General features: G+C 38.1%; 3 protein-coding genes and 1 long non-coding RNA gene across 7 annotated transcripts; 2 read left to right on the forward strand and 2 right to left on the reverse strand.

Moving 5' to 3' along the window:
• Positions 1 to 6: 6 nt before the first annotated feature.
• On the forward strand, positions 7 to 3,973 carry LOC103135171 (uncharacterized). The gene is made up of 3 exons (XR_475901.2): positions 7 to 155; positions 3,208 to 3,252; positions 3,374 to 3,973. It is a non-coding gene; the product is annotated as an uncharacterized LOC103135171 (long non-coding RNA).
• A 35-nt stretch (positions 3,974 to 4,008) lies between these two features.
• Positions 4,009 to 8,850, reverse strand: rida (reactive intermediate imine deaminase A). Of its 2 annotated transcripts, none has more exons than XM_007547786.2 (6): positions 8,678 to 8,850; positions 7,724 to 7,829; positions 7,577 to 7,631; positions 7,403 to 7,471; positions 5,423 to 5,478; positions 4,009 to 4,207 (listed from the first exon to the last, which is right to left on the reverse strand). In XM_007547786.2, exons 1-6 carry the CDS (start codon positions 8,740 to 8,742, stop codon positions 4,151 to 4,153), a joined length of 408 nt encoding a protein of 135 aa, XP_007547848.1. In that variant the 5' UTR covers positions 8,743 to 8,850; the 3' UTR covers positions 4,009 to 4,150. The 2 variants fall into 2 exon arrangements, with proteins under 2 accessions (XP_007547848.1, XP_007547847.1); XM_007547785.2 differs by lacking the exon at positions 8,678 to 8,850 and adding an exon at positions 8,411 to 8,557.
• Positions 8,851 to 9,395: 545 nt separating this feature from the next.
• stk3 (serine/threonine kinase 3 (STE20 homolog, yeast)) lies at positions 9,396 to 18,412 on the reverse strand. Of its 2 annotated transcripts, none has more exons than XM_007547788.2 (11): positions 18,299 to 18,412; positions 16,152 to 16,232; positions 15,933 to 16,061; positions 15,629 to 15,743; positions 15,262 to 15,426; positions 14,427 to 14,594; positions 14,198 to 14,335; positions 13,964 to 14,089; positions 13,654 to 13,855; positions 12,018 to 12,211; positions 9,396 to 11,815 (listed from the first exon to the last, which is right to left on the reverse strand). In XM_007547788.2, exons 1-11 carry the CDS (start codon positions 18,331 to 18,333, stop codon positions 11,657 to 11,659), a joined length of 1,512 nt encoding a protein of 503 aa, XP_007547850.1. In that variant the 5' UTR covers positions 18,334 to 18,412; the 3' UTR covers positions 9,396 to 11,656. The 2 variants fall into 2 exon arrangements, with proteins under 2 accessions (XP_007547850.1, XP_007547851.1); XM_007547789.2 differs by lacking the exon at positions 18,299 to 18,412 and adding an exon at positions 16,831 to 17,003.
• polr2k (RNA polymerase II, I and III subunit K) lies at positions 17,590 to 19,346 on the forward strand. 2 transcript variants are annotated; one of them, XM_016669326.1, is made up of 4 exons: positions 17,590 to 17,687; positions 17,958 to 18,027; positions 19,002 to 19,094; positions 19,220 to 19,346. In XM_016669326.1, exons 2-4 carry the CDS (start codon positions 17,967 to 17,969, stop codon positions 19,240 to 19,242), a joined length of 177 nt encoding a protein of 58 aa, XP_016524812.1. In that variant the 5' UTR covers positions 17,590 to 17,687; positions 17,958 to 17,966; the 3' UTR covers positions 19,243 to 19,346. The 2 variants fall into 2 exon arrangements, with proteins under 2 accessions (XP_016524812.1, XP_007547849.1); XM_007547787.2 differs by having other exon boundaries at positions 17,593 to 17,687; positions 17,961 to 18,027.
• The last annotated feature ends 628 nt before the right edge of the window (positions 19,347 to 19,974 follow it).

A 19,974-nucleotide genomic window follows, 5' to 3' on the forward strand; every position in this document is an offset into this window, starting at 1 on the left:
AGATGCACCAGCAGCAGGAGATGCTCCAGCAGCAGGAGATGCACCAGCAGCAGGAGATGCTCCAGCAGCAGGAGATGCTCCAGCGCCGGCTCCACCTGCAGACGGCTCTGCCGAAGCAGCACCAAGCTCCCCAGAGGCTGCACCTCCGGACCAAGGTGGGTTACAGTTAAAAATAACAAGCAGTGACATGCAGAGCGACTTGCTTAGTGTTACTGCATTGAGCTGGGGGAAAGCTCAGTCATCTCTGGGTTCAGTTTAAATGCTTCTGAACATCCACGTCCTAACATTGCCCCGCAAGACATTTCCTTTAAAGGATTCACTTTATGCTCTTTTATCAACGCAAATTACTCTTGATATGCAAATCCCCTAAGAGTGACTGATGACTGCATTGAGACAAGCGTCAGGCCGACTTCTCAAAGTTTTGAAACAGGTCGGGCTGTGGGTAAATCACACATTCACGTGCTTCCATTTTACTTTATTTTTTCAATTTGAGAACTCAGAACAACAAAATCCACTTGGACTTGCATCGCTTGACATCAGACCGCTCAGAGGTTTTGCTTCCCGGTGGGAGGAAGACAAGATGTGCAGATTTTTTTCCCTTGCCATTGGTAACCAGAGTGGTTTTAATGCCCTTGTGCAGGTACATGACGTCCCCTCGGTCTTTCTGTAACCAGGTAGTATCCAACAACACCAGTTGGCTGCAGGAATGTGTTTGCAGGCCACACCTCTAAATATTTTTTGCTAAATAATCTGCCTCTGTGTCACTTTACCTGATATTCTTATGGTGATTGGTGAACTGTTTGATAGCTCAACTCGTGGTAATGCCTAACCAGAGTGGGGCTATAAAACAAAATCCCGATATTTTTTTAAACATCTCAGAGAGAATTGTTCAAACCATCATTTGAAAATGAAAAGAACTGTTAAAAAACAGTTTAAAGAGACTGAAGCTAAGGTTCACAGTTTAGCAGGATAACAACCATGAACAAACATCCAGAGCTTCTATGGAATGGTTTAGAATGGTCTAGTCAAAGTCCAGGCCTAAATCAAGTTGAGAATTTGGCAAAACTTGCAAAGTGATGTTCACAGATGTGCAGAGCTGCTAGGTATTTCCTCCAAGACTTAAAGTTTCAGCAAAATGTGTTTCTACAAAGTTTATTAAATACTGAATGTTTTATTAAAAAAAAAAAAATCTGTTGTGAATCATGTGCAAGCAAAAAAAAAAAAAGTATAATTTTCCATCTAGCTATTCACTATTAAACGCAGCTTTATGTTGGTGTTACACAAAATCTAGATAGAAACAGATTAAGGTTTATGGTTTTAATGTGGCTGCAAGTTGTTCTTTGTCATCTGACAACTTAAATGCAAAATGAAAAACTTTTTTATCAGATATCTTTATTCCAGATATTTTATCTTAAACAATAGGTCCAAGGTATTGATGAACTGTGGAGATTTAAAAAAAATAATCTATGAAATCAACAGATTTGGCTAAGAAAGTCAGAACTTTCAACCAAAGCTAAGTGTGTTTCTAGAGAACACCTCGGGTTTGTAGGGTGATGTTTCCACCTCTGTTGCTCGGTGCACATCTGCACATTGATCTGCGTGACTTGGGGCAGTTTTCACGGCTATCAGTTCTCTCAGTGATGCAAATGACCCTTACCGCGGGCGTTTGTTCGGCAGGTCAACGCTTTCCTCTACGCTCAATGCAAAGCATTCAGACTCTGTAACAACACAGACCAGAGAGGTAGAAGCTTCAGAAGTGCAAACGCGTAAGGATGATAGGCGCTTTCAGTTCTCTTAAATTCACATTTTAGGAAGAGTCTCAAATGTGTTTAGTCCACATATTTCTAAGTGGTGACGGAGAAATGAAAGCAGGACTCATCTGGAGGGTTATCGTCAAGAAAAAAGGGAAGAAAGGCATCTGTACTTTCATGCTTTACAAAAAAGTATGCAAGTGAAGAAAAATCATTCAAAGAACCTTAGAAAACCTCAAGAATTAACTCGAGAGTAAAGAAAGATCTGACTCTTCAGAAAAAGCCTAAAATATTCAAAACCGTTGCTCAATGGAGACAAACAAAATGCTTGTTCCGGCTCTCGCTCGATCTTGACGCCTCCCCTCTGGTGTCCGGCTTGACTCTGCCTCAGGTCAGGCTCTGACCACGGCCCAGCTTGGTTGTTCTGCCTGCAGCCGATGTGTTTTCAGCACTTTGTTTGTCAGTGCCATCCCATTAATTTGCAATCCGAGTCCCCCGGAGAAACCGGAGGACGCCGGCCCAGGGCTTCCACTGATGTCGGGCTGCAGGCCGAACCTCCTTTTCACAGCCAACGCAGAGAGACGATAGCCTGTCACACAAGCAAAGAGCAAGCTCAACCGTTCCTGAGGATTTTAGGGCTCAGTTTAAAAGAGAAGCAATTGAGAAGAAGCGTGCTGATTTCACACAAACAGTGTCACAAGTATTTGGATTTATATTGGAGTACTCTAATATTTTTCGAAAAAGAAAAAAAAAATCTCTTCAAAATAAAATCAGGTCAATATGCAGCTCTGGAAAAAAATAAGAGACCACTTAAAATGATCAGTTTTTCTGATTTTACTTTTTTTTATATATATATATTTATGTTTGAGGAAAATGAACATCGTTCTTTTATTCTATGAACTGCTGATTATGTATTATTCATCTTCCACTTCACACTCATGCACTGCTTTGTGTTGGTCTGTTAGATAAAATCCCCCGAGAACAGATTAAAGTTTCTATTTGTAACATGACAAGATGCTAACAAAGGTGCCATTTACAAATCTGGATCATCGTAAAACAGGAGTAAAAGTTCAGCCATGGGCCATTTGTGGCTAAAATGACAAATGTGAAAGTTCAGCAAAACATTTTTGTCTTTTACTAAGCATGTTTTTTTTTCTTTTGGTGGGTTCATATCCCAAACATCGATTCAGTTCTGTAAAATACAACAAATGCTTTCAGACAAAGAGAGACACTTCCATTGTTCTTGTTCTCAAGCATAATCGTCCCAAAAAAGTAGGAAACTGCTAAATCTTGTTGAATCTACGGTTATTTACAAATCAAAAATGAAACCAGTTTGTGTCATTCAAATACTTCATGTTTAGTTTATGCGACTTTACAGTTTGGGCCTACGTTGCAAACGTCTAAAATAACATAACCATGTTTTGATCCATGCTCACGTTAAACTCTTTCTCTCTAGAGGCCACGGCGACTGATTCAGAGCCCAAACCAGAGGAGGCACCTGGTGAGCAAATGCTGCATTTTTTTTTTTTTAAACGATTTACTGTTTTGACATCCAGGTGCCCGAAACAAAACCGTACGAGCGCCACTGTTCTCAGACGCCGTGTCTCTGTTTGCATTTCCAGCGCCCGGCGAGTGAAGCGTGACGAAACCGACCACACGGATGAGCTTGCTGGAAGAGGCGCTCCCCGTCCGTGTGCATGGGTGGGAGTGCGAGTGTTTGTGTGGAAGAAAAACATGCCTTGTTGCCAAGATGCTGACCCTGATGATGACCTCTGTCATTCAGGGTTCCTCTGTCACCATTGTGCCTTTTCCCCTCCTCCCCCTTCTTGACGATGCACAACTACAGTTTTTACTGTACATAGACAGATATGTTCATCGGAGAGAAGTTTTAGAGAAATCATTATAATCGATATTTATTGTATGTATAGAAATGTTTGACTTGGATTAGAATCTGTCCAGATTTTTTTTTTTTCTACAAACTATATTCTGACAAAAACCGTAGTTTATTTTACCAGTTTAAATACACAAGGTGGCCTTCTTCAATTTGATGTTCTATTGTTGTTATGAAGGTCCTGGAGAAATAAACGCTGCCTTTGCTGAATTAAATAAGAACATTCCTACGTCTCATGACGATGAAAGCCTGAAATTTGTTATAAGCTGTGAACTATCACATAAATTAAAAAGGCAGTATAAAAAATAATGAAATAAAAAAAGACACTCGAGACGTTTGTTTCTTTGAATCAACACATTTCGACAATTATGGAGGAATTACTGCTTTATTTGTTGCTTCTCTGTTGAGGGACCCGGTCTGGAAACACAATGCCGCCTCTTCGGGAAAACCTGAAACAATTGGACGCCTTGTTGCTTGGCTACAGCTTGTTTGGGACGCGGTCGGCGAGTCAGGAGTCAGATAAAGGGCCGAGGACGGCGATCGCCTCGATTTCCACCAGCGCACCCTGAGGAGACAAGACAAGATTTCATGCATGCAAGCATTTCTATAACAAAAGAGCCATTTAAACTGAATTAAACTAAATTTGATTAAAAAAAAAATCTGCAGCTCAACTAACATGCAATTTTTGTTGATTTAGACCAGGAAACGCTCATATAGTTAATATGGGAAATCCTTTTGGAGCTAAACTTTGCTGAAAAGGTTTATTTATTGTTTAAATAAAATATCACACTTCTCAAATAGCTAAAAATATATACTTGAATGCATAAGTTTGTAGTTCAGAATGTTTCATTAAGTTGGTATATCGCATTAGCAACATATAACAAGGCAGGATTAGCACTGTATAAGAGGAACCTACAATTAAGGAACTGATTTGCATTATTTAAAAAAAAAAAAACAGGTCGACATTATTTAACCTTTAAAAAGATACTTTAAAATCCTAATGCCGTTTGTGCACACAAAAGAAAAATGAAATCTTCCTAAAAACTGCTGAAAAATATTTTTTAGATATTTTTCCCCCACTCCAAACAAGTCGGTCTCGTAAAGCAAAATTATTCACATCAATATAAATATTCTGAGGGACTTTAACCCTTTGAAGTATATTTACATAGACACTGCTTTTAATAATAATGTAAAAAAAAGATTTAAATACTATCATTTGCATAAAGTACTGTTTATGTAGTTTTTGGTTATTGTTGTTGGTCAATAAATGGGTCAATATTTGCTACAAACATTTTCTTTCCTCATTCATTCGTTTGTTGGTTTGAAACAATGTGACTTTTTGTTGCTGGTTCTTTTTATATTTTGCCAAGTTAAGGAGCTGGCATGGTAAGTCTAAAAAAAAAATAAAGAAGTATAATAAACAAATGGCACAAAATTCTCTTAAAGGCTAATATAACTTGTTCAAGGAACAGATTATTTCTCCACTCAGAAATCTCAGCTTGATAAACAACACTGGCAGAGGAAACAAATATATTCTGTGATAATCTAATACAACTACGAGCCCTGAAACTCTGAATCTTTACGGCTTCAATTAAAGTCCCTAAAACTGCAGGAAAACGGCTGCAGGACTTTTAATAAACATCATTTCGGTAACAAACCAGCTGAAGAGGTTTAACAGACAGTTAATGTAGAGATTAATTAGCAAAACCATTTGCATCCTTAAATGCTGTCGCATTTAAAAACGAAGCAGAAGAATCTGCAGGCTTGGATCGGTACTCACTCTAGGCAGAGCAGCAACCTGGTAGGCAGCTCTGGCAGGGAAATTAGTGCTGAAAACTGGAAGAAAACAAAGTTAATAGCTGCGAATTAAGGATGTTTTGTGTTTTGCTAAAACAATTTTTTAAAGATCTTTTTAATAATAAGTAAACTCTACCTCAAATAATCCCTACTTTGGCCTTTAGTTGTGTTTGTTTCACTGTGAGGTCAGAGATTATCAGCTTGGCTCATGTGTCACACCAGTTTAAGGCAGATAAACACATTTTTATACGTTTCATGGGGCAGAGGGGCTGAAATGTAAAAAGGCTCTTCGAGCTGGAGGAAAATGCTATGAACTCACCTAATATATACATATTATTACCTTTTGTTTGCTTCCATGTAATATTTTTTTTAAAAAGGAGATAAGTTTATTGAAAATTCAATCAATATTTGAGTACAAGTGGAAGCTGATGAGTGGGGATAATAATCTGATGAACTGCACACAAGCTTTAAACCACCAGTTTGCCAGAATCTGACTTTGTTCTAAAGTTTCACAAACTTTTTCAAAGGTCTTCTAAAGCTTTTCTGTGGATTTTGACTGCCTTTTACTTTATTATTTGTTTCCTGTTTGGTGGTGGCTCCCAGCCAACATAAAGGAGAGGACAAAAACAGAAAGTGTCACATTTTACGTCCAGTTTATAACATGATTAAAATCTGGCTCACTGGAAGCAAAACATCAACAAATGAGGGTTTATTCAAGACTTTTGCCCATTACTATAGTTGTGTTTGGTCATTTTGACCAAATTAAAGGGGTCGTTTGGATTTGCTTTGGTTCGCTTCCTTTCTGCTTCCTCCCTGCAGAGTCAGGGAAAGTTTCCTGGTTTGCAGGGTTGAACTGGACCTGAAGGGAGGCAGGAGCTCGGCGCGTTGAGTCGCTGTCCTGAGGAGCAGTGCTTGCTGGGAAAGGTTGGGTTACATCGGTGTCCACTTACAACTCTGGACTCAGCCGGTTCCATTACACCGGACTGTTGTAATCCAGGAGGAAAAGCCCAAACACTTCCACTGCACTGATGCAGCAGAGGGAGAGCTAAACGTCAGATTACGAGCCAGGGGTCAGGGGTCACAGTCGATGCTTGGGTAGAGCAATACTGATGGCTGCAGAGAGGTCCAGGGTTAGCTTATCCCTGTGCATGTTTCTTCCTCTTCTTCTACTTCCTCTCAGAGTTCTGCAAACTTTGTCTCATCGTACGGATGGAATAATACCACTAATAATGTATTAATAATATATTAAGAATAAGAATGTATTATTTGGAGTATTGGAAGATAAATTAATATTTAAAATAATTACTTTTAAAATGCTGTTAAAAGTTAAATCCAAGTTTGTATTATTATTATTAACAATATTACTTGAAAGTAATGGTTAATACCTAAAAAAAATTAAATGAAATGCCGACTGTTCAGGTTTTACCGGACACAGACATATGTCGTCATCAGTTCTTATTATTTTGGTTAAAAGCTGCCCCCTGGTGGTTTACGTCAGGTACAACATGCGTCTCTCCAACAGCTGTAACGTTAAATAAAAACGGAAATTTTTTTTATCTGGTTTCTCAATAATTATGTCTTAAATTTTAAAATAAACAAAGCAATACAGGATTATGTGAAACTGGTGTGTGGGAGAGTCACTCCAAACTCTTGATATGCAATAATGAATCTGTGAAATCTGATTTAATAACTACTCAAGAACCATTTTAACTCTCTTTTTTGTGTATTTTAACTTGTTTGCATTGAACTGATTTTTAAAAAATATTTATATGAAGACATAAAGGGAAAAAAAAACATCCGTGGTTGGCAAAGTGTTACTAAACACATTCAAATGCTTTATTAAAGCTATTATTAAGTAGAGTAAGTAGAGTTTATTATTTTTAATTTACATGGAGTTAGGAGCTACACAGGAGAATAAGTTATTGATACTTTTGCCTAAAATAAATCTAAATTACTGGCTTACATGTCTTGTAGACGTCGTTGACGGTGTTGAAGTCGTTCATGTCCTTCATCAGCACCGTGGTCTTCACCACTGAAGTGAAACAATTTGGGAATTTGAGTTCAACGTTAAAATCAAGCGATGAAAGCAAAAAGAAGGCAACAACCAACAGATTGTGCAGAATGTGTAAAGTCTCACCGTTGCTGTAGTCGCAGCCTGCCGCTTTAAGGATTTCCCCCATGTTGCTCAGAGCCTGAGTAGAAAGAAAGTCTTCAGTCTCCTTTCCCTAAGAGTTAACGGTCAAATCTGAGCCCGGGTGAAGATGTCTTTCTGTTTGTGGGTCACCTGTTTGGTCTGAGCCTGCACTCCTCCGTCCACCAGCTGACCGGAGGCCACGTCCATCCCAATCTGACCCGAGACGTACATGGTTCTGTCCACCACCACCGCCTGGCTGAGTGGGACACGCAAACACAGACAAACTATGTGAGGATGTGAACATTTTAGCAGACAAAATGTGACGTCTGGACTTTTTAAGCACATAATAATTGATTCTTTAATGTGAAAGTAAAATAATTCACAACAAACTGATAATAAATTAAGGTGTATTAGACCCATCTACCTGTAATGTCATTTGAAATTAGCGCTAATCCGTTTTACATTATACTAAAAGACTAAGTTGAATAAAGTTGCCACTACCTCCACTCACCACAAGGGGGCGCTTCCACCTCCCCAAACTAAGTTAAACAACTAATGTACTGAAGAATTTCACGAATTAATTCTCGTTTGAACATTTCAATGATACGGTTCTGATTGATATATTTAGAGTCACTATTACAAAAATACTTCCAGATTTAATCCTGATTAATGTGCGGACAAAAAAAAAAGCACCTGATTTAATCTGAAACAGCTGATTGGCTAAAGCAGGAACACCCCAGTTTATTCAAACGCACCTTTAAAGCATTTGTTAAAAACAAAAAAAAAACAAAAGTGCATTTTAATCTTATTTTCCATTTAAAGTGGGCATAATCTTACCTATAAATGCCCTGCCTCACCGGGGCTTTCGGTGTGTAAATGATTTTCCGAGGAGTTGCTGCCATTTCAAGTCCTGTCTGCTTCATAGCGATTTCTCTCCTCTACAAAGTTACACTTTTGCACGGCGAGCAGCAGGTGAGTTCACTGGACAGGAAGTCCCGCCCCCGAGCAAACATGTCTTTCTCCCCCCCAAATAGACTTCAACCTCCCAGATTTTGCAGCAAAGACATGAAGCGGTGCAGAGCTCTTGTTTTAAACTTTTCTTACCTGTACGGACCGATGGCATTTGGAGCTGATGTGGTGTAAACGATCTTTCTGTTGAGCGCAGACATGTTTTTCCACTCTCTCCCTCTTTTTAGTGCAACTCAACTGCTGTGGGTTGAATGAAATGGCTGCACGACAGCTTTTGGGAACGCTGTAAAAGAAAGAAAAAAATACCGTAAAACTGAGACTGAAAGCGCAGTAAGGAAGTTTACAGCGGCGTAAAAGCATGCGTAAAATGGCATTGCGCGTGTAGAACAACACGTACGGTAACACCGGTCACAAACCTCAGGATCAAAGTTCATTTACGAGGTCATAGATAAGAAACCAAGGTCTGATAACTATATGCAACTTTTATTATTACACGTTCTCAAAGTATTACAAACAAAAAAAAATAAATTAAAAGTGTTTAATGCCTACATTCCACTCTGAATCAAATCAAATATAAAGCAGAAAAAAAATCCGTAAATGAACCCAAATTTTATTTAATTTTGCACAAGTGATGGGGACAGCTGAGTCAATTTCCTATTTTAATTTAACTTTTTTTTAAAAAATGAAAACAGAATAATAAATCATCTTCCATATTAACTGTGCACTCACTAGAAGAGCATCCGTCTAAAATGCAAACATGCATAGTCGAAAAGACAGCAAAACATCCGTTTGGCCCACGAGGTGGAAATTTCAACAGTCAAGATCACGTTTTATAAATAAAAAAAAAAAAAAAAAAGATTCTAACACAGGCGAATCATATTCCTATGCAATTTATTGCGGTGCAGACTCCAGGCCCTAAAAGTAAAAGGTGACAATTTACAAATGACTTAATTCTGATCAATTAGAAGGAAAACAAATCTGAAGAGAAGCAGATATGGTTTACATGATACAGTACTGATGCCGTTTATATTGCCTGCTTATTCCAGATAAGTCAGTAACAGATCTGCTTATTCAAAATAAACAGGCGATCCACATTCATATGCAACAGAAACCTGCAAAAAAAAAAAAAAAAAAAAAAAAACAAAAGAAGTTAAAGGGGTTATTTCATTCAGGATCATTGTTAACATAAAAAATAGAGAAAAAGCTTTTTTTTTTAAAAACAGCTTCTTATTTAAGGGATCAAAGGTGTTAACAGCTTCCAGATCACCAGATATGGTTGCATTTCTGATCTCGTTTTGAGAGTTCAGCCTGAAAATGTCAAAATTCAGCTTAAATTTAATCGGATACAAATTTACTGCAGCACAGACGAAGTTGAATCCAGCAGAAAAAAAAAAACCTTTATGCATCATAGGACCGTAATGATGAAGAAAATATCACCACGTTGGTGAGGCCAATATTGATATCAAAGAGGATTGTTTAAAATGTGACATTTGTTCCAGGTGTAATGAATTCATTCTTTGCATCCTGACAGGATATTAGCCTGATGGAGTCTCAGTGCAGTAGTTGCTCCCGGCTGACACAACCAGTTTATTAAAATGCAATAGACTAGAGAGAACTGGACTGAAACAGAAAACAGATTTGGGGAGACTTTGTAACCAATTTTAAATATTTACACAATTTCCTGATTTGTTGATGCATTTAGAAACTGAAAATATTTGTTTTGATGCTGTTAATGTATATTCATTTATTAAAAATTGGTTGATTCTGAACTCTTACCATCAATTTAGCTTTTAAAGTGTTACAAGATGTTTTACTGATAAACAGTGAATGCGTCGCTGCCCTCTAGCTTAAGAGGAAAATAAAAATTTCCTCTGCCAAGTTTATTGAGGATCATCTTATCCATCTCTGATTTTTAAGCATAACTACTTTATTACAAAAGGAAGCCAAATATCTATGTGCCAACAAGTTGTTTTAAGTTTCAAAGAAAAAAAAAAAAAAAGCATTTTAAAAAAAAAAAAAAAAAAGCATTTTACCCTAAAACACTGTATTCCTTCATCAACAAAACAAAAACGTAGCCATGCACTACTGCAGCAGGGAAAATCTGAAAAATAAAGCAACAAAGAGGAATTAAAATGCAACCGTTGTAGTTAGATGTGATGAAGCTGACAGTTTTGCTTTAGTTTCTTAACTCTAATGACAGACGAATCTGAAATCTATTAATCATTTAACAACTTCAGAAGACTTTTCAAACAGTTTTGTTTTACCGCTTAGTCATCCCTCATCTGGATCGATTAGCAGAATAAAGCCTCCGACTCTGAATGCATATCACTGTGAGCTAAGAGGATGATGCGTTTGACCGAAGAGGCACTAAGATACATTGACGTCTGTTAAAGCAGACGGTGCAAAAAAAAGAAAACCCCAAACATGAAAACTAAAACAAACCCAAAAAGTTGATCATAAAGACTGATAAGTTTGAAGTTCTCTGGTACGTAACCCGACCACGATGTTTCCTTTACAGCTTCAAACCAGAGCGCGGCGCAAACGTCCCGTTATGTGGCGTTTTATTACATTGCTTGTTATTTTAAGGCATTCACAAAGTCAGCATAATTCTGATTGTCTTTGGTCATAGTCGAACCTCCACAGCATCTGATGGTGGTTATTTCCAAACTAGGCTCTGCGTTATATTTACATTGGAAGTAAAAAGTCTGAAGAAGAAAATAAAGAAAAAAAAAAAAAAAAAGCACTTCATTAGATCTGCTGCGTCTACAGCTGCTCCTGCTGCAGGACTGACTTCCTTATGTGCCGACGCCGACTCCTAAGGCTGACAGTTCACAGAGAAAAGAGGAAATTCCTTTTTAAGATGGCCTCAGGGTCACTTCTCTATTTTTTGCCCACAGTCCTGATCGGCGTTTACCAGAAAGCGGCTTCACAGCAACTGCGGAGAAACGGACGTCATCCTGGGAAGAACGCATCTAAACTTCATTCGGAAGCCAGTTAGCAGTCAGTCGGGACATTAGAGGGTTTAGGCAAGAACAACATGGTGGTCTTTGTTTTCCTGGTGGGACAGAAGTTTGCTGCTGGCTTTGGGAAGGGGAGGAAGGATCGGAAGAGCCCTTAAAAGTTCTGTTGTCTTCGCTTCTTAGCATCCATTGCGTCCAGGATGGGTTGCCGCTTGGCGGTGTAGCGCTGCCGCAGCTCCTCGATCTCCCGCTCCATCATGGGATCCAAGGCGGTGAGGCGCAACTGCAGCTCCTCAAAGTCCAGGTTCTTCAACTGAAGACACACACACAAAAAAAATAATAATAATAGGAAGGAAATCAGATACAGGCTTCACAAAACATCGACTGAAAGGATGGATGGATAGACGGGCAAATGGGGGAGATTGATTAAAGAATAGTCAAACATTGAGGGAAGGAGAGGCCAACAATAGACAGACTGAAAGAAATTGTTTGAAAAGCACAGCCAGGACACTCACAAAGTTAAAGTCTCCATCCTGCGGGACCTTCCAGTTATCAGGAAAGACATTTTTGGACTGGATGTGGTAGCCGGGCTGCTCCAGCGGCTGATTTTGGTTGTAGTTTTCCTGCTGCTGAGCCGCCTTGTTGGAGTCCTGCTTATCAAAGTAGTCCATGAAGGAAGGACGTATGGGCTGCTGGGGGGTGGCATTCCCTGTGAATGAAGAAGAGGCTCTAGTTAGGAAAAAATGTGTCTCAGGGGAAAAAAATGTGCAAAAAAAAAAATCTCAGACATGCTCAAATGTATAAGATCAAAATGTTGTTTATTGGCTTCATCTTAAGTTTGTCCTCAGACTAGACATTACAGGCTGTCTAAGCAGTTCAGATTTTTAAATTTATATACATCTAAAAAAAATAAAAAACTGATGGCAGCTAAAGTCAGAATGAGCATCGAGGATCATAGTTTGAACAGTAGATCTATTCAAACTATGACTTATGATTATACAAAAAAAAAAAAAAAAAAAATCAAGGCAATCAAAATAAAACTAAAAACAAACAACTTACTTGTAAGTTGTGGAAACAGTTTGGCATAACCAGGACATGTAAATGAAATGTGATCATTTGAGACTCATTGGAAATTTTGTCAAAGCCATGTGACTAACAGTGAAGTCATGGCATAATTTAAACGGTTAAACTGGGACCATGAGATGACTGCAGCTGTGCACAAACACGCAGATATTTATATAACTGTAATAACCTTCAGCTCCCACTGAGGCCAAAAGCAGATGGGGAAAAAAAATCCAAATGTAAGCTAAACCCCAGAGCTACTTTACAGTGGAGCTCAGGGGAAAAGACAAAAAAAAAAAAAAAAAGACTGGCGTCAGAGGGAGACATGTTTGTTGCATCAGACACAAGCAGAGTTTATAGGGCCACGAATGAAGCTTTGATGGCATCATCTTATTGAAGGATGGCTCATAAATAAGTTTAACAAGAGGTATAGATTCAATATATCCATCTTTCACAAAGTGGTGAATTGTGAAGCTGAAGAAAAATGTTACATGGTATTCAAACGTACAAAACGGAGAAACTTTTTCCCATCTGCTTCTTTTTCTCTACCACCAACAATAAACTCCAACCCAACCAAGTGAATAAAAAAAAAAGATCTAATTGGCAAATGGAGTCCACATGTGTGTAATTTTATCACAGTGCAGGGTTTCACCAACTCAAATTTCAGACTTTTAAAGACCATTATAAATGTAATTCGAGATTTATATATCCACAGAAACGTACAAATTTTGTCCATCCAACTGGCGATAATTTTTTCTTCTAAACATTAAAGCAGATTCAAATGGTAGAATGGGTGAAGATTTCAGTCCTCTGATGTGCAGAGCTTGAAGAAACAAAACTGCAGCACAGGTTGGATTTACAAAGTCTTGACTCAGGATGTGGCTCAATTCAACTGCAAAACACATTTCTTTAGTTTGTGGTGAGAAAAAGTTTGAGGTTCTTTACTTGCCCTTAGTTTTGCAAAGCGTCATACATGATTCTTTTAATACGAACAATGACAAAAACTAACCACCAACAGAACATCGTCTCAATCTGGTTTCTGAAAACGTTCTGGAGAATAAAATGTTTTAAATTGTCTTTTGGTCTTACTTCTCATTGACCCTTGGTCTTCCTCCTCCTCTTCGTCATCACTATTGATGACCATGGTCCCCAGGTCGGACTCCAGCATGGTGCTGCCGTGTTCGATCATGGTTTGGGCCCCGTCGCTCATCGTGCTGGTGGCCCGCATGGTCCCGGCGCCCTCAGAACCCGACTTCACCATGGTGTGGGAGTCCACCTCAGTCTCCTCCTCCTATAGGGAGAGGGAGAGAAAAAAAAAGAAAAAAGTAACGCAACAATGAGACGTCTGCTGGATTATTATTTCACTGGAAACGTAGTAATATCTCAGCCAGACTCGTACAGAGTTATCATCCTCCTCCTCCAGCTCTCTCTGCTGCTCCTGCTGCCTCTTGGCTTTCATCTCCATGGCCTCAGTTATCAGATCTCTGAGGATCGACACGGGTTTGGCCTGGCTGATGAACGGATGCTGCAAAATAGTAAAAAGTCTTAATTTGAATCTATACATGCGTTCAGATCAGTTTGTGTGCGAGATACTCGTATCCATGCGTGTGGTATTTTGTCATTCTGCTCCAACCTGTAGGAGCTGTGTTGCTGTTGCTCTCTGATCTGGGGATTTGACCAAACACTTTTTGACAAAGTCTGTGAAATCATCTGACCAATGCTCCGGCTTCCTGAACGTAGGAGGAGGGTTGGTGGGGATCATGAAGATGGCCTGAAGGAAAGACACAGGGCCGCAGAGGAGAACAAAGAATTACAACCGAGTACAAGCATCAGCTTATTAAAAAAATAAACTGTGGACTTACTCTCATCGGGTGGATGTCAGCATAAGGAGGTTTCCCCTCTGCCATTTCTATAGAAGTGATGCCCAGAGACCAGATGTCTGCTACGCAGTTGTAGCCGATCTCCTGGATCACTTCTGGAGCCATCCAGAATGGAGTACCAATCACAGTGTTTCTTTTTGCCATGGTGTCCTTTAGAAGGAAAACATGTCAGGAGTATTTTTACTTAATTTCCATGAATAAAAACCAGAAATAAACTAAAGGACTCAAATCAATGTTATGACACATTTTAAATAAAATTACAATGGCGGTGACCTTTAAAATGAGAGTTTAAAACAATGCAAGTCTTTAATAACACACATACAGACAGCATTTACAGGTAAGTGTTCATAACTCATATTTTTTGTCATATTTTAAGAGAAAAAATAAAGCGGGCCATAACAGAGAAAGGATTTGAATTTTTGTTTTACAAATAATGTGAAAAGTTTAATGTTCTATATTCAGATGCCCCGAGTCGTCACTTTGTAGCTCCACCATTTGCTTTTACTTTAACCCTCCCTCCAGCAGTCTTAAGACATTGGGTCATTTTGACCCCACAAGTTTTTTACTCTGTACGCAGTACACCAGGGACACAATGACCTCGCGTGTGCTTTTACAAGTTTTTTTATTTGATGTAGTTTTGGGAATTGACAGTCTGATAGGATAAGCCCCCGTTACCCCCCTGCGATTCTCTAGTGTCTGACCGTGACATTTGCTGTGCTCCTCCTGAGCGTCGCGCCAAGACCAATGGAGGAAGGTTAAAGTGCTTTGTAACCGGTTCCCTGCAATTAATAAATCTCGTTCAGTTGGTTTATTTTACCGTCAACTGCCCCGCAACTCCAAAGTCAGCCAGTTTGGCATGACCCTCCGTGTTGAGAAGGATGTTTCCTGCCTTAATGTCACGATGGATCTTTCTCATGAAATGAAGGTACTCCAGACCCTTTAGCGTTGACTTCAGGATGGTGGCAATCTCATCTTCTGTCAGCTGGTGTAAGAGAAAACCCAAGACAATACTAGGATGAGAGAACCATTAAAGTGACACATCTATGACATCTAATTATGCGCGAGATCAGATGTGATGGTGGTGTGTCAGTTAAAAGTATTTGTTAAAAAAGCCTTTAAAGCACAATAGGTCAACTACATAAACTGCAATATGGGTCAAATGTACAGACAAAGTTATAACACACAGTTTTGTTTCGCAGCCTGATGATGTCTGAAACAGATCCAGCTCCACAGTACTCCATGACGATCCACAGGTCCGTGTTCTTGAAGTAACTTCCATAATATTTTACAACATAAGGGCTGCAAGGAGAGAAGAAATGCAGTTAAAAATAAAAGCTTCAATTTGAACAGAAAGAGCATTAGGAACCCAAATTAAAACCCCAAAGAGACGATTAGACCGTCAGCAGCTAAGACTTTGTGTACAATACTGCCGATTTGTTTCAGCTAAAGTTTGGGGTAATTTTTAGTAAAGCAGTGTGGTAGCCCTACCTGTCACACTGCTGCATGATGGAGATTTCCTTGATGATTTCCTGCAGATCGGACTCCACAGGAACCTGCTTGATGGCCACCACCTGCCCTGACTCTTTATGGATGGCCTTGAATACGCTGCCATAGGAGCTAAACGCACACAAATCACAGAAAACATTTCATAAGAGAAACTACCAACAGCCAGTCGCTAAAAAGAGTGGAAACAAGAACACTTCTTACCCTTCACCAAGTTTCTCCAGAACATCAAACACTTCCTCTGGCTGTTTGGTCAAACTGTCCTCACTCAGCTTTTTCAGCTTACTGCAAAGTGAAACAAGTCATCTAATGACATCAGTGACGCTGATAACATCTACTTCAGTCATGACAAATCCGAAATGTTTGGGTAGATGCAATATGATAATGATGACACTTAAAAATGTCCATCGTTTTTTATGAATTTTACCTCTTGAATGGGAAAAACTATAACCGACAAGATAAAGATAGGATTGGTTAACAGTCAGGGTAATAATAAAAATGTCCTAAAAGTCTAAACAAGACGTAACCTCATGAGCCCGACACAAAACACTTCCAACAGACTTTGGTTTCTTCAGCGTCAAACACGTATCGTAATATTTCAAATATTTGATTGCGATTCAGTAAATTTGCTTTTCTCGGATAAAAAAAAAGAAAACCAAAATTCTATAAACAACCTTAACCTCAATTGTTACTCAATATTAAACGGAAACCATATTAACAATTTTCATGTGGCGTCCGTGAATCATTTCTGATCTTTTTGTCGATATTTTGAGTCAAAACTTTAAAATTAAAGTGAAGCTAACTAAGTTAGCTTAGCATAAGCTAGCTGAGCTACCGCCTACATTAGCAAATTTAAATGACGACTTCGGATATGCCCACGAACCTTTTCGGCGCTGACGGCTCCATGACGCTAACCCTTAAGAACTAAAAAAAAAACACAAAATATAAACTTATGATGTCGGATAAGTCAGGAGTAGCCAAGATACGGACATCGTCCGTAAACTAGCCTGTTTGTCATAAACTAGTGGAGGGCCAGCTGGGGGGGAGCTCTTCAAATGATGGACACTTTTGCGGTTTCAACGGCACCACACCGCCGCCTTTAGGAAAGGAATGGAATGACAGAAATAGCCAAGGACGTGAATACTTGGAAAACGCTGATAATAACCAATTAATTAAATTAAATTAAATTAATTAAAACCCTAAGTGTGTTGCCTATGGCAATGATTTATCTAGAAAAATATATATACAAGAACGTTTCTTCATGTCAACCGCAAACCTTGAAGAAACGTTTCTTCAAGAAACATTTCACCTCTTTTTAAGAAACATTAAATTATTATGGTTCTTAATTTGTTATTAGCAAGCTATAATAAAAAAAATAAATGCAGATTTTAGTCAGTCTTCAGGTTTTTTCCCTCCCAAATTACACCGAATTTCCACAACGGACTGACATTAAAATGTACGAAAAATATTTTTTAAATCCATTTTTTGTCATTTGTTTGAAAATTATTTTCTTTTTGCATTGAAAAGATTTAACATCTTACATTTAGATACACATTTTACACCGGTGAGATTTATACATTTATGAATCATTTTTAAGTACATCCTAGTCCAGCTGGTGGCGCTAATGCGTGTCTAAAATGGCTTACCGTAAAAGGCAAAGAAGAAAACCGGAAACTACTTCGACGTCATTTGTGCGCATGGCGAGATAAAAGTAGGGGTAAACAGCTAGCATATAGAAAGGTAAACAGGGACTTTTTTTTATTATTATGCCTTTCCTTTGTCTATTATAGACGTACTTTGTTATAATTGCGTCAGTAAGAGCATGCAAATAATTGTGTAGTTTAACTAATAAGCTGTAGTTTACCTAATAAGCTGATTGATTTATACTGACCCTATAAGTAGCACCATGCTACTTATAGCATAGTGCTATAAGTAGCATGTTTTTGTTAGCATTCTGTGCTGAAATCGGTTAGTATGTGGTGATATTAAGAGGTTTCCTTCCTATTTTTGCAGGATAAAATGGACGCACAGAAAGATCTACAGCCGCCCAAACAGCAACCGATGATCTACATCTGTGGAGGTAATCAGCTATCGTTCCCGATTATATGGATAAACATGTTTAGAGGTGGCTAACTAAGCTATTACAAAATATAAACGCTGTTTATTTATATTCAGTTATACAGAAAATAATTGTGAGGCACATATACATCGAAAAAGTTAGAATATCATATCATAAAAAAGTTTATTTTTTTTAATCACTCGTTTCTCAAAGTGAATTCACGCTTTCGTCACATACAGCGTAAAAAATATTTCAAGCATTTATGTCTTATAGTCTGAGGAGTATGACTTACAGAGAATCAAAGCTCAGTGGATGCCATCGTTTCATATTTACTAAAATTACTCCGTTCAGGCCACTCAAGTTCCTCTGCTCCAAACTCACTCATTCAGGTTTCCTTATGGTCCCTGATTTTATTCTGGTGTGTCTAATTGGAGCAGAAATGGGCCCACCCCCAATTTGTTTCCACAAAATCGGAAGTATAAAAATATTTTTAAAATATTTTTGGGATTCTTGATTATTAAAAGTTCATTTCACTTAAGTAAAGGGGTAAAGTCAAATGTACAGAATCATACATCTGTAGTAAAAAGAATGATCTCTTTTTTTAAGGAATTTATCAATCAGCGGTTCATCCATATTATCTTTAGCTTCAGTGTTTGTGATTTTTGATTATTTGAAGTTGCATCACCAGAACTTGAAATGTCTAATTATCTACTTGTACTTTTGCAGACACATGATTAACTTTTGTTCATTTACAGCAGTGTGTTAAATACATTTATCTAAAATTGCATTAAATCTCAGTGTTTGAATCTGAAATGTTATCTCCTCAAGACTTAACGAATTTTTTAGTTATTCACATTAGCTTCAATTAGCTTTAAAATAATCAATTAAGTCTTAAGTGTCTATGATCATAATTGATGTTTCTGTTGTGGTGTCATGCCTCTGATCATGCTGGAGGAGCCTATCTGACTCTTTCTTCTTCTATTTATTTTTTGCAGAATGTCACACTGAGAATGAAATTAAAGCTCGTGATCCCATCAGATGCAGAGAGTGTGGCTACAGAATCATGTACAAGAAGAGAACAAAGAGATGTATCCTTTTCCTGAGTGTTTGTGTGGGAGACAGAGCTGTAAGATGTCTCTAACCCTAAATTAAAATCAGATGTGTGAATTCACTGCGACTCTTTCTGCACATTTCCTCAATTCTCTAAACCCAGTGGTTGTATTTGATGCCCGGTGAAGAAGAGAAGAGCGACAGATTTGACTTTAGTTGTTTTTTTTTTATTATTATTATTGTTTTTGTAGTGTATCACCATGTAAATAAACAGTCTCTCAAGCCTGTCATCTGCTATCCCTCTCTCTTTTTAAATTATTTCAATTAATTTTACAAAGGAGTAATGTGTGAAAATTTTCTCTCTTTTTTTATTTTAGAAATTGATAAAATGACCTTCTCACAGATGTTCACAGTATAAAATATAAAAGAGAACAACTCCTGTTTTCGCTGTACTTCTTGAATTGTTGCAGGAAGTACAGTCTTTGCTGCTCTACAGTGCATACCTCCAAAAGGTTTTGAAAAAGGGTTGTCTGGATTGTGCCTGCTGATAATCCAGGGGTATTATACCTAGATTGTCAACTTATTTATTGTCTGCCCCTGTTTATAGTAGGGGTGGATTTTCAGAAGAGCAACACAATGAAAAACAAAATCAGATTGTTTTTAATAACGCAGTAAATAAATAGAAAATAACTTTTGTAGCTAGCTAAAGCGCATTGTTTAAAACCATAGTCAAAAATATCTGGCAGTGATTGATGGTTATGATTTGATGGTAAATTAAAGGAAACTTTTGGGGTGTTTTAAATGCTAAAGAATGCGGGTTTCATTTGACCTTCTCTAATTAAAATCTTGGATGCTTAATTGATCCACCTTTACTATGTTGTTTAATGCTGAGCAAACTTTCTTGAAAACACAATTTAA

Source organism: Poecilia formosa, unplaced genomic scaffold (assembly GCF_000485575.1).
Source record: "Poecilia formosa unplaced genomic scaffold, Poecilia_formosa-5.1.2 Scaffold21, whole genome shotgun sequence".
Classification (NCBI taxonomy): Eukaryota; Metazoa; Chordata; class Actinopteri; order Cyprinodontiformes; family Poeciliidae; genus Poecilia; species Poecilia formosa.

What these genes read in the sequence shown, in the direction of transcription:
- rida (XM_007547785.2), bottom strand. Translation starts at nt 8,496, where the DNA reads ATGAAGCAGACAGGACTTGAAATGGCAGCAACTCCTCGGAAAATCATT. An exon ending in AGGCTGCGACTACAGCAACG is followed by an intron (nt 7,472 to 7,576) that starts GTGAGACTTTAC and finishes GTTTCACTTCAG; the next exon opens with TGGTGAAGACCACGGTGCTG. An exon ending in CAACGACGTCTACAAGACAT is followed by an intron (nt 5,479 to 7,402) that starts GTAAGCCAGTAA and finishes GTTTTCTTCCAG; the next exon opens with TTTTCAGCACTAATTTCCCT.
- polr2k (XM_016669326.1), top strand. Translation starts at nt 17,967, where the DNA reads ATGGACGCACAGAAAGATCTACAGCCGCCCAAACAGCAACCGATGATC. An exon ending in GATGATCTACATCTGTGGAG is followed by an intron (nt 18,028 to 19,001) that starts GTAATCAGCTAT and finishes TATTTTTTGCAG; the next exon opens with AATGTCACACTGAGAATGAA. An exon ending in CAAGAAGAGAACAAAGAGAT is followed by an intron (nt 19,095 to 19,219) that starts GTATCCTTTTCC and finishes CTCTAAACCCAG; the next exon opens with TGGTTGTATTTGATGCCCGG.
- stk3 (XM_007547788.2), bottom strand. Translation starts at nt 18,333, where the DNA reads ATGAAACGATGGCATCCACTGAGCTTTGATTCTCT. An exon ending in CTGGAGAAACTTGGTGAAGG is followed by an intron (nt 16,062 to 16,151) that starts GTAAGAAGTGTT and finishes GTGTGCGTTTAG; the next exon opens with CTCCTATGGCAGCGTATTCA. An exon ending in ATCATGCAGCAGTGTGACAG is followed by an intron (nt 15,744 to 15,932) that starts GTAGGGCTACCA and finishes CTCTCCTTGCAG; the next exon opens with CCCTTATGTTGTAAAATATT.